Here is a 13331-nt window from a genome sequence, read left to right as displayed (position 1 = left end):
TTGAACTTTAAGTGCATGTTTTCAGCATCCATCAAATATATAGTCAGGTTAGGAAAGAAGGAAAAGGAAGGAAATTGTAGAGTCAAAAGGGGCTGCCAATCACATCACATCCAAAAATTCAGACATAGTAAGTTCAATACATAACCTATTTTTTTTTTTCTTTTTTTGGTACCAATTACTTATTTCTTTTTGGCTTTCGGCTGATGGCTTTTTCTGATCCCATGAATTGCTTCTCTTTAGGGGACGGAGCACAAAAATCAGATCAGAAAATTGATTTCTATTTGAAGAGTGCATAACGGCATGGATAAGCTCACATTTGAAATTTTTTTTGAAAGATGTCAAAAAAAAGAATATAATAATATCGATGTCTTGTCTTGCCGACAGTTAGGAGTAAACACAATACTTGGCTATCAAAATAGGCTTTAGAAATTTACTAGTTTGTAAATCCTTCTACATAGCAATTTTTTCCCTTTGTCCCCATCTCTTGTTCACTCTCACTCCATGTGCATCATCACATGCATACTTAATGCCAAGTACATCCACATAGAGCATACAGCTTGTCGTACTTGCACGAAATGAAAGAAAACGCTTCCATAAATATCAATACATACGATTGCCAGGTGCCAGTTAAGATCATTCTTTCCCGTTGCAACAAAGTAAACAACAACTTAATGACTGCTCTTTTTTTAAGATCTATTACCTATTAACTTAATAATGGGGACCCAACACTCGATGGAGGCACATGGTCGGAAAGCGCCACCGCATGGACGGCCCAAACGCGAGCGGCCCCACAGATGGGATGATTCTGACCGCTCGATCTCCTGGGCCCTCGATGGCTGTGATCCCCGAGATAGCGGTCAGCCGTGGAAAGCCGTGCGGGGCCCACGCTGACCGTCAGATATGGGATTTGTTGCACGGACTGCCACGAATTGGAATTATCGTATGAAACTATGAACCTAATCTGATTTTGAGCTTTGCTATGCTCGTGCAAGTGATATCATGGCAGCGAGGATTCCATTTACGGCCATTGATTGATGCTACTTCTGACTAAGATTAGTGCATGTCCAAATTATCTCTGAGTGTTGGCCTAAAAAACTCTAGAAGTGCATGTTAAAATTGTTGGCATTTTTTACTATACCATATAAGCCTCTGTAGTGGATAGTGCATCTTAGCTAGAATTGCAACTACATTAGCCCAATCGACATCTGCATTTGATCCATTACATGCTTAATTTGAGAGTGGTCTCACCTTCCTGGGTTGAAAATTCCAAAATATTACACCAATTATAGGTATCTCATCAGTGAATCGAGTTATCCTCTTTCTTTGAAGTAGTGGTCAATCTTTTCCTCGACTACAGATGCATATTGCTTTAAGAAGCACACTGCTCATAAACGTAGAGGATAAAATTCCAACCTAATTGCCGTTAAGACTGAGCACACTGCAAATGCACCATATCAGACACAACACTACTATCTAATTTTGTCTAATCTCTCCTCCTCATTTCCTTTATTCAGCAAATCCTAGTTAGCAAGACTGGAAATTAAAGCTCAAAAATATGGTAACGTGCGGCCCTTACATGACTTAAAGTTGAGCAAGCTAGACAAAAATGAAAAAAAAGAAGAACGAGAAGAGAGAATTGTATTTCTATCTGTTTATTGCAATGTACACGACCAGCCTTTATATAAAACTAGATGGCTGACGAAGTTTGGTAAGAACGAGTAAGTTTAGTATAATCAATTACATATCAATCGAAATGAAGTTTAGTAGAGCTAACTAAGTTCGACATAATCAATTAATAATCCTACAATAATTCTAATAAAAAGCATGCATCGATCCTCAAATACGGTTGATATTTATCTCAATGAAGCTCGAGGATATTATTGACCCCCTTGAAAGATTCTTCCTGCAGGATGCCAGTATGCCACCATTGCCATCAGCAGGCTCACTGCCTGCTAATCTGATTCCAAATTCTTGTTCTTTACTTGAACCATAAATGCCTTCGTCTTATTCACACATGCCTTGGTGCTCTAATTCATAAATTCGTAACTAAAGTATTTTGCAGACATGTAGCAGACCTGTCCACGCCCAGACGCTCTCACACTTTTCATGAAGAAAAAAAAAGGCAAAAAAAAAAGCCTCTTTGGCTCCATTCTCAAGGTTGTCGAGGCCATGGCTGCGCTGGGGCTGCTCCTCAGCCAGGTGGCACGAGATGCCCATGCCACGTGATGGAGGGAGGCGAATGCGGGCACGTTTTTTTCTGAAGCAAATGGATCTTTGTTTTTTTTTTTTTACTACTTTTGGACAAGATGGGCATGTGCTGAAATCATTGGAGTATCTATCCGCCGACAATTATAGCATCAAACAAATCATTGGAGAATGCTTCTTAAATCAACGTGGTAGTGGGTACGGAATATATATCCAAGAATCCAACCAGATGAGTTGACTGAAGCCCAACCATAGGCTTAAACCCAACTAAATCCAAATTCAATAGCTTAATAAGTGGTGTTGAGATCTCAAAATATTGAATCATAGGCATAAAGCTAGTTTTTTTGTTTTTTTGATAATAAAATTGAACGCCAACTCTGCCTGTCCAAACCAAAATTCTTATGTGTTGCGGCAGCATAACAAGTGATGTAGAATCACAAGAATCTCCAAAATCTGCTAATGCATCTGCTGGTTTATTTGCCCCTCTGAAAGTATGGGTGGCAATGAAGAAATGCAAGGATGGCAAATTCAGAGGAAAAGTCCTATTGATTATGGATTGTTGTTTTAAAATGGCAATTGTTGTTCTCTTTAAAACGTACATTAGATGCTTACTCCATCTTTTTAGATCTAGCATTTCACCTATGAATCTTTGGTAGCTTGAAGTTCTAACTTTTTTTATCTCATTAGAAACTGAAGATTTAATTGTGAATGCCGGTGGGTTGATAACATCAAATTGAGGTATTTTTGTAGAAGTTTTTGATTCTATTTTACCCTTCTTATGTTTGTAATTATGATCATAATCAACTGACATGAGTTTGGAAAGGAAAAAAAAAAAGCATTCTCGGTGATCATGACTTTTCGGGTGATAAGAATCACTAAAAATTACAAGCTTTTTTGTCATTTATTTTATAATTAGAGGAAATTGGAGAATTTAGAACTCAATACAAAGCTAAATACCAAACAACTTGCGATCTTGGTTGTGTCGTTCCTGCTGTCTTTGTTATTTTTTTATTTATTTTGGAGGTGGGGAGGGTCCTGGATAGCACTCGAGATCCCCTAGCTGAGAAATTTGAGTGACAACATGTCCACATCAAGTAACTTGAAAATTATGAAATTTCTTGCTGGTGATAAAATAACCCTTAATGAAATAACTTAATATCACGATCCCACTTATTTCCTAAACAATAGCAAAAACTGTTACTTCTTTAATAAGCTGACATATAGAATTATGTTCACATGACTGGGCTTTGGTATAGTTAATTATTTTTTATTTCAAAACAAATATGGGGATAATGGTGGAGACAATGGTAGTTGCAGCATGGATAATGTTGGTGACAATGATGGTATAGTGGAGATGATGATAATAGTAGTAACATTGCGTTGGAAGCTGTAGCAGTGACAATAATCGTGATGGCAACGTGGTAGTGAAAAGAGGTCCGAACTCTAGGATGATTTCGACTGGTGGCTGCGAGATCTTTGACATCTCGATTTCGGAGGCGGAGTTGAGAGTAGCCTGATCCGGCTTGACTTATGCCCGACACTTATCGTCTACATGCGCTATAGTGCTGGAGAGCAATTCGGTGACAATTATTGGTTGGATTCAGCAGAGTGTGGGTGGGGTGGGCGACACCTACTTGCTGCTCAAGGACATTCGGGCTATGGTGTATGGAAGAATGGTCGTTCAAACAAAGCATGTGTACCGAGAGGCCAACAAGGCAACAGACTAGATAGCCTCTTACGTGGCCAACCATTCTAGGGAGATCCTCTAGCTGGGAGAGGAGGAATTATCCGGAGTGCTCCGGGACGTTATCTTTTGACCTTTTTGGATGTATTCCTACCCGTCATATATAATACATCCGCTATAGTAAAAAAAAAACAAAAAAAAGACAACAATGATAGTGGAAGTGGTGTGATGGAGGTAGCAAGGATAGTTATAGTGACAACTATGGTGGTGCTAGCAATGTAACTGAGGTGATGGTAATAGCAGTAGATGGAGATAGTGGCAACGATGGTAGAGATAATATAGATAAAATATTTTTTTAAAATAAAATAAAATAACAATATCAAATATATTATTTATTTTTTTTATAATTTTATTTTTTAAAAGAAAAAAATAAAAAGGATGGAAAACAAACAGTAAGGCCTGTGCTTTCCTTTCCTTTCCGGTCCGGGGATCCTTTTTTTTTTTTACTCAATAAAATTAATATTCAAATCAGCTGAGCTTAGCTTAAAAAAAGAGAACAGTAGGAGTACAATAGCTAAAACTACAGGCCGGATTATCATATTTCCTCTTGCTCGCTAATCATAGCCGGATTTTCCGGTCTCGTTCCTTTATTTGCTGGATACAGGTGATTAAAATTTGTCTAATATTTCTTAGAAAAACATGGCACCAGTTGAAAAATCAAAAGAAGGTAACTGTACTGGCGGTGACCGGACCCTATGTGCCAGCCATGAGGGGCGGTGCCGACCACCTCATTGATCCATCGCTTGTTATTTTTCCCCCTTCTTTCAGCGGGGACGCACGGAAGAAAGAAGGAAAAAAAAAAAAGAAAAAAAAGGGCAAAACAAGTACATGTCCTTCCTCGATTTCTCCTGGCGGAACTAGGGTTAGGGTTTCTATCTCCACGTCCAAAAGCCTTCTTTCTTCTCCCAATCTTCTTGCAGGAAATCCTTTATCCAATGGGAAACACCTCCTCCATGCTCACCCAGTACGACATCGAAGAGCTCCAGGAGCACTGTAACCACGCCTGTGAGCTCCTCCAAAGCCCCTCTTTCGTCCCTTCCTCGCCCCCCATCTCTCTCTTTCTCTCTCTGTGTTTACATCGCTATGCCGCTGTTCATCACCCCGATCTCTACTTGTTTCTCGTCCAAATCAGGGTTTTGATTGGGTTATAATGCTGTCATTTTCTGAAACCTTCTTCTTATTCTTAAAAAGATTTAAAATTTCAGTTTCGCAGCAAGAGATCGTCTCCCTGTACCACAGGTTCTGCCAGCTTGATCGCAACAGTGGGGGATTTATCTCTGCCGACGAGTTCTTGTCTGTGCCAGAGTTTGCAGTCAACCCTCTCTCTCAGGTTCGCTATTCTTTGTTTCTTATAGAAAAAAAGTTTGATTTTTTTTTTTTTGAACCTTTTTCGTTGGGTTTGATTGTTACGAGGTGAGTTTGTTGCTTATTTCAGAGGCTATTGAGGATGCTGGATGGTTTGAATTTTAAGGATTTTGTTGCATTTTTGTCTGCGTTCAGTTCTCGCACGACTCTGCAACAGAAGATCGAATGTAATTATTGCAATTCCCTCTGTCTCTTTTCCTTCCCCCTTTCTAGAAAGGAACTTAAAAGATTCTTATTCTTGTTCTTATTTTCTGTTATGGTCTCCACTGTAATGGCCGCTACATGATTTCATTTTTGTAGTTATATTCAGGGTCTATGATTTGGACGGCGATGGGAAGGTTTCATTCAATGATATACTGTGTGTTATGCGGGACTTGACCGGGCCTTTTATGAGTGAGCAGCAGAGGCAGGTTGGTGAAATCCACGTTTCTGAGTTCTTTAGTCACTGGTATAAGTCATTGTTCCAAGATTGCAGTTGTTCATGTGCTCATGTTCGTTATATCAATGATGCAATCATATGTAGTGCGTGTAATGTGGATAAATTATATGTGGAAGTTGTTTTGTTCCATCTTAGGTTAATCAAGTATTTTGTGCATGGTGTAAGTGTAAAATCAAAAATATCAATGACATGGTCCATGTGTTCGAGATAATAAAAGTCTATTCCAAATTCAAATGAAGAAAGTGGACATTGGAACTCGTGTCCCCACTGTCATCCATGTATGGCAAAATCTTCAATTATTTTGAAAAAGAATAGTTGTCGCTTAATAGGTAAGTTCTCCAGTGCAGGTTCCATAGGTCCATACAAATTGATATTCAAATATCAATAGCAGATTACTTCACACCTATTCTATAGGATGATTTAGGATAAATACCTGGAAATTTTCATCTTTTAAGTTGTGAGATCAAATTTTACTGACCTTGTAAATAACACTTCCACTCAATACCTGCTCAAATTCATGTTGCACGTAACCTTTTGTAGAATATCTCCTGGATCCTCTTACATTCCTTAAGTTTTTGGAGTAAAATCATATCATTGACTTAATTAGAATTGTTAGAATTGTAATTTCCAACTGGGAAGCACCTTAATTACTTTAGATCAAGAGCCATGAACTGCTTTAGTTCCTATAAGTACTATAATCAACAGTGCAAAAGTATAATATAAGTGCTCCCTCCCTCCCTCCCTCTAACTCGTTCCCTCCCTCCCTCCCTCCCTCCCTTCCTCCCTCCCTCTTTCTGCCTCATTCACTTGCCCTCACTCACTCACTCTTTCCGACTGACTGATTGATTTACTTTAGTATACCAAATTAATACATTTTTGTAGTATCTAGCAAGGTTTTAAATCCCATGGGATGGGGCTGTTCCGATTTTCTCATGGAACGGGATGTGCCACTGTCCCACCATCCCAACAATCGGCACAGAGGATGTTCTAAGATGTGCTGGTCGAGATGCTGGGATAATGGCAGGATGGTTTTGTCCCGACGCTCGAGATGGTACGCCATCCCGGTGTCCTGCTAGACGTTCCTCCGAGACTTGATTCTTTGGTATTTAATATGCTCTCCTCAAATATCTAGGTGTCCCTTTTTGGGGGAAAGGAGCTACAAATCCAGCTTTCCACTTTATAACAATTAAATATGGAAAAGACTGTGGAATGCATGGCAAGGTGAACAGACAATTCTGAATTGTCAATAAGTTTTATACTCTTCACTGTTTGCCTAAAACAAAAATTAAAACGAAAAAAGGCAAAGTCTTGGTGGGCTCCTTTGTCAACAAGCTATTCTAGGGACTATCTCCCCTTATCCCTGTTTTGAGGATTAAGTGTCTAGATGAGCCTATTTTCCAATGAAAATGCTTCTGCTAGCTCATATACTGTAGGCTTATTAGTGCTTTGTCAGATTTTCTCTTGATATCTCATGTGCAAAATGGTAAAAGAAAGAACCGATTTATTAGTCGCCATATTTATGCCTTTGCTTACTTTAGTTGATCCATCATGTATTTGTTGGATTGTTGGTATGATGGCTCTTCTTCACAATTTTGTGTTACTCTCTGCGATTAACATTTTATATATTACTCTGGTTTAAAAACTGTTTAAGTTGAAGCTATGCCTTGATACCAAGATTTATTTGTTTTTCTTAGAAAGTTCTGAACCATGTCCTAGAGGAAGCTGGGTACACAAGGGATTCCTCACTGGTTCTATCAGACTTCATAAAGGTACTTAACTTCATCTAAAGCTTACATCTCCATCTGGTTCTGTGTATGCCTGAATTCATGTAAATACAAAATTTTGACTTTCATAAACATAGAAGGTTACAACCCATGTTGCTTTGTACTAAAAGCAAAGATAAACTATTAGGCTGCATTTGGAAACGGAATAAGTTAACTTGGAGTAAATAGGTTAACTTACTCCTACTACTCTTTACTCTGTAATAAATTACTCTACCCTACATGGTAGGGTAATTTATTCCTGGGTTAAATGAGGTAATTGTGTTTGGAAGGCAAAATATTATATACCAACTTTTCAGAAATAGTCATGTTGCCCTATTGAAAAAGTGGTTTAGTCCAGGTATTCCAATGAGTGTTTGGCTGAAAAAGAGGTGGAATAACTGGGTTAAATGACTTTTACTCCCTCTTGTTCCGCTTTTGGGACATAGCCTTAATGTCTTTAGGTGCTGAGCCATGGTATTTGATGGTACCATCAAGGTTAAAAACACTTGTGTCCAACATGACATCAATTTTCAAATGATAATGTAAAGAAATCCTTGGATTTGGCAATATGTTTGTCTCTTTGTATGTATAATATGGAATCTGTTTCCCATCTTTTTTATTAACTACAAATTTACCTGAAGCAATTGAAATCACTAGAATTATATAATATTATCAATGATCTGATTTTTTTTTTTTTTAAAAGAAATCTCTCAAATTCTAATTACTCTGTCAATGGGAGTTGTTGTTATTGGAAATCCTCCATCGCAGTTTAAATTTGTCTGAAATAAAGAATGTTACATACAACATAATGATTTTGGTTTATTGAATCAAAATTGGTAATTAGGCTACTACATATTATCCTTGTCATGACCTTTGACCTTGCCTTGGGTAGAACATATGCAAAATCATTTGTAGTTCTTGATTCTTGTTGAAGTTAGTTGGGTCTGAAAAGATCAATACATTTTAATTTGAAATTAACTGATAACTACATTTCATTTTATATGTTTTCTTTTTTCTTTTTTTCTTTTTTTTTTGGGGGGGGGGGGAGAGGGGGGCATCCGAGCAAGAAATACATGCAACAGTGATTATGACTTAAATGTTTTTTATGTACTATATGGGTTGGTTATGACACGTCTACCTTGCAAGTGCTTTTTCTTGCGGCATGTCATTTTTATAATTTGCATTTGCATATATCTGCCTCATATCCAACATAAATGAATGTACTTGAATGCTTATACTTGCCTATATGCTCATCTATTTTGAAATGCTTGAGCAATATTTTTTTTGCCCAAGTCCTCCCCCCAAAAGAAAAAAGGTTTGGCCTATTTTGGCTAAAACTGGCTGAGGCCTAATAATTTCGAACATTGCAGGACAAGCCTAAATACTAAACATTTCCTTGAATTCTAAAGCCTAATAATATTGCCCTACTCTGCTAATGGTTCATATTATCATATCCTTCATGGCTTCTTAACTGATCCACCTCCAAAATCCTCATCCATGCAATGCGCACTCTCTGCAGCTTATATATAGTGTATTGTACTTGGACTGTCACTGCCTGTGGTTGTAACAATGACCTCACACCCAAACTTGTTGGAGTATTTAGGTAGAGTACAAATTTCACATCCAAATTGTTGGGGGATTTAGGTAGAGTACAAATTTCTACAGGAGTTGGGCAAATCAACAGGAAACTTTATATGATTGCTTGACCATGTAGCCTAGAGTAAAATGACAAGCACCTATTTATGATTTAAGAATATATATGCTGTATACATGGTCAAGAGTTAGGACATTAGGAGTTGCCTAGGTGTTCAGTACATAACAGCAGTATGATAGGTAGTCCATTACATGGATACCATTTTGATGTCTGTTTGTCTAAGAGATCTGTGCTTAGGTCTTTCGCTGTTGTCTGATGCCTAAGGATAAGACCCTTAACGACAGAACTAGGGGGTGAGAATTTTTTTTTCTTGCACAATTCTTCGAGACATGACTACATTGAGATGTCTAATGATATATAGGGATTGATTTGGTTTTGATTGTCACTGCATTAGCCATGTTTTCTTTCCTCTGCTTGTGGATGTTTCATGCTGTTGTCTTGCTCTTTTTTTTTTTAAATTTTAAATTCTTAGTTCTCCCTTCTCTAGCCACCATTGCTTTAAGATTTTTGTCACATACTCTTCTGCGTCTGGCTGTTAGTAGTAAAGCAACTTTTGTGATGTTAGTAGATGAATAACATCTCATGTTTCTCACAGATTCTTGGCGACTCTGATTTGAAAATGGAGGTTGAAGTTCCCATCGATTAGCAAGTTTTACTGGGATACAATTCTTTTATTCAATTATCACCTTATTTTAATGTATAATTAAGTGAATGCCTTCAATTATGGAGTATCTTTTTTATGCTGACAGTAATTGGTGCTCTCTGAACTGAGTTGTTAATCCCATTATAAACTTTCTGTGACCATTTTTATCTCTGAACATCATTCATGTACTTTGCACTGTTTTACTTCGTTGTAGAATTTAGAAAATGCAGTGCACCAATGTACAATAACTGCTGGAACTTATATTTCTTTCATGGAGAACGGTAGTAGTTCAACTAATCTTGTTGGGTTTAGGAGAAATAAATAATTGATGTCTACCTATGGTTCCATAACACTTTCTGGTAAACTATATTTTGGAAGAAATCATGTGCCCCAGGAGAACGTGGACTCTTGCTGCAAACAATCTGTGAAGCATATTATATAATAGAATGCCTGATTGGATGAGATACTTAGACATGTGGCATGAGGCTTTTAGCATTTCCTTTCAGAAGCTGTATTCTGGTGCATTTACTGTGGAACTTGGTATTAATTTTGTTCTCTGGCCTAATTTAAAATTAAGTAGTGCACAGGACTGAAAGCCTCCTGAACTGGAGCTAGCTCTCTTCCAACTCTCTGCCTGTCGTTCTGGGAAAGGTTTAGCATTGTAGACTGAGAATCAGACCAATATTTGTGAGCAAATTCTGAAGCAACAGCTATCCTGTGAGCAGTCTCGACATGAAATTCCAGGAAGAATACAAGTCTCAGAGATGTGGCCGCTATGTGGAATGAGCACTGACATTCGGTATATCTCATATAAGATGCGATGCTCCATGAGTAACATTTTCATTGGAATCATCGTTAAAATCAACTATTCATGAATTAGATCATTTGCTGAATTATTCAGAAATATTTGTGCATGGTTCAGCAATAACTCACTGATTCAAAAATGATTCATAGATTGTTTGTGAATCACGAAATGGCATCATCCCTTGTTGTCCTTAATACAATGATTATTGCCTGTCCAGGAGTGATTTCTCAGACAATTCAAGTAACTCAAGGCAAAAAAGATTGAAGAGAAACGCTTGAGATTGTTCCTTATAGATATTTTTACTCGAGTTTTGAGTCCAATCACTATTTCAGGATACAGACTGCCAACAATGCCATTCCGCTCACAGGCATAGCTCAACGAGAATGGCATTCTTGAATGCCAACAGCGCAGATCTGTCTTGAACTAATATCAGTTCTCAGGCAGAAGGAAAGAGGAAGAAGAAAATTGGGAGAAATTCCTGTTAATGTAATTCTGTGGATTCTTGTTCTAACACTGATGCAGCTACATTAGCCTTTAGTTACGATTATCAATGACAAAAGATCGGAATATGATGGACGAATCAACCTCTGAAGAAACGAAAAAAAAAATAAAATCCGGAGTACGTAAACAAGATATGAGAAATCTATCATGTAACTGGGGCCTCGGTGAACTGGGATGATGGGATCCAGTATGATGGCTTCTCTTTAGTTGTGAGGCAACTAGTAGTACCTAGAGAGAGACCTATATTGAAATTGCACTCGCAAGTCGTAACGGTAGAAGCCGAACATAATGCGCCCACTGTAGATCCACCTACTCCTTTTCTTTTGTCTTGGACTTTTCTGATAGCCTTTCTACATTTCCTTGGACATGAACAGCTCAGCTGACTCTCTCTTTTTCTCATTGGGCTTGTCTCCATCAGACACAAGCTTCAACCTAGGCTTTTTATGATATGTTTCAATCTTTGCACAATCCTGTTTGATATTTGATGCGGGCAAACAGATTTCACCTTTATTGATTTCCTGTAATCGTATCTAGAAATTCTCAACTCTTTGCTTATAAAGTTATAGCTAGCATATAGTTCAATTGTTTCACCTGTATTAGTTTCTGCAGGTGAATAGAGTTCCTCTAAACATTCCGGGTACCAGTATTCATAGAAGGAAATCTAGTAGCTGGACCTAAATGCTATTGTTTTGTACATCATTTGTGCTTACGCACTTCCCATAGACAGTATTAAAGTTATTATGAGATCTCTAAAATCGATCTAATAAGATCATGCTAATGAAGAAAAATAATATAGGCCAATACAGAATCATGCTAACAAAGAAAAATATTATAGGCCAATACAGGTTGTTACGTGATCCCTGAAATTATGCTAACACACGGGACGACAAAAAATCTCTTTTTTGCTTTCTTGTACATGGTATGCTTTGCTGAATAAAATTTGGCAGAAGCATCTTACTTCTTCGAATTGCCATCAGAAAAACAAAAAAAGCTGAATGGAACATTCTCTCGCATCACCATGAAGCCACAAATTCAAGTGATTGCACCAAAGCGGCAACCAATTATGCCTTTGCGTCACCCCTGAGCTGCACCATACTTAATAACACGTAATTATTGGTTTGTTAGATGCCAATTAGCTAGCATTTTTTTGTGCATCACGGGCACAATGGCCCACCAAATCAACACCCACTTAGAACGCATCATTTGCTTGTGCTGGCTGAGCAAAGCCTGTGGACATCAGCACCATCTTTTTATCATCTCCCACCTCTAGAGAGCAAATAGGAAAATGAAGATAAACCTGTATGTGGCCGTCCTTGTAACTCCTCCCACTATTTTGACACAACCTTATTTTAACTCTCTTTTGTTACTCCTCCAGGCCTTTATTGGTTAGGCAAAACTAGTGACACATCTATTTCTTTGTTGCCTTCTAGGACAATTCAATGGTTCACGAGCTCAGTGGGATAAGGCATATATGTGGTTCTTTATGTATTAAAATGGTGTGAATCTGCCCTTCCTATCTATCGATGACAAAAAAAAATTGCACCCAAATCAACTCCCATGGGGAGTGGGAGGCATTTTCCAGTCACTGAGAGCTTATTTTAGTGCCAAGATTCCCTGAGCATGAGAGATATCTATTGCTCGTTGGTAAGCGTGAGGTTTGGCATGGCCCTACTAAAAGTATGTAAGTGATCCATCTCTATCCCAATGAGGAATACTAAAAGACGTGCTCTCTAAAATAGAGTTTTAGTTCAAATCTTCACACACTAGTAAGTGATCCATCTCTTTCTTCATTTCCGCTGGTTAAGTTCAGAGCTTGATGGGATAAGGTTAATTACTTGATCATATTATATGGATGGAGCCACCTTATTCGTAATCATGACACAGCCACAATTTAATCAGTCTTTAAATGTTCATCATGACCAAATTTGCACTCCAATCATCTCTCATTGGAGAGGCAGGCATTTGTATTAATTATGAACTTAAGTGTCAAAAAGTGAGTAACCGTGAATGATGCATATTACTCCGTAAGTGCTGTTAGGTTTGGCTGGACCCTACTAGTCTATTTGATCTTTTTTCCGATTGAAACTAATCTATTTGATCTTAAGGAGCAACAAGATATAGCGTCATCCGATCTCACGTAAGGCAGGTCATTTTTTTTTCAATAGTGCCCTCACTTACTGTGTTGCAAAAACAAGTGCAACCATTAAAGAAA

At 38.0% G+C, this 13331-nt stretch overlaps 1 protein-coding gene across 1 annotated transcript; it reads left to right on the top strand.

The window, feature by feature from the left end:
* The first annotated feature begins 4690 nt into the window (after positions 1-4690).
* On the top strand, positions 4691-10055 carry LOC103710449 (calcineurin subunit B-like). The gene is made up of 6 exons (XM_008796151.4): positions 4691-4954; positions 5155-5279; positions 5385-5481; positions 5615-5724; positions 7448-7522; positions 9766-10055. Exons 1-6 carry the CDS (start codon positions 4885-4887, stop codon positions 9814-9816), a joined length of 528 nt encoding a protein of 175 aa, XP_008794373.2. The 5' UTR covers positions 4691-4884; the 3' UTR covers positions 9817-10055.
* The last annotated feature ends 3276 nt before the right edge of the window (positions 10056-13331 follow it).

This window comes from Phoenix dactylifera, chromosome 7 (genome assembly GCF_009389715.1).
Source record: "Phoenix dactylifera cultivar Barhee BC4 chromosome 7, palm_55x_up_171113_PBpolish2nd_filt_p, whole genome shotgun sequence".
In the NCBI taxonomy this organism is placed as follows: domain Eukaryota; kingdom Viridiplantae; phylum Streptophyta; class Magnoliopsida; order Arecales; family Arecaceae; genus Phoenix; species Phoenix dactylifera.
The sequence above is the reverse complement of the archived record's forward strand: the minus strand, read 5'-3'. Positions and strand labels throughout refer to the sequence as shown.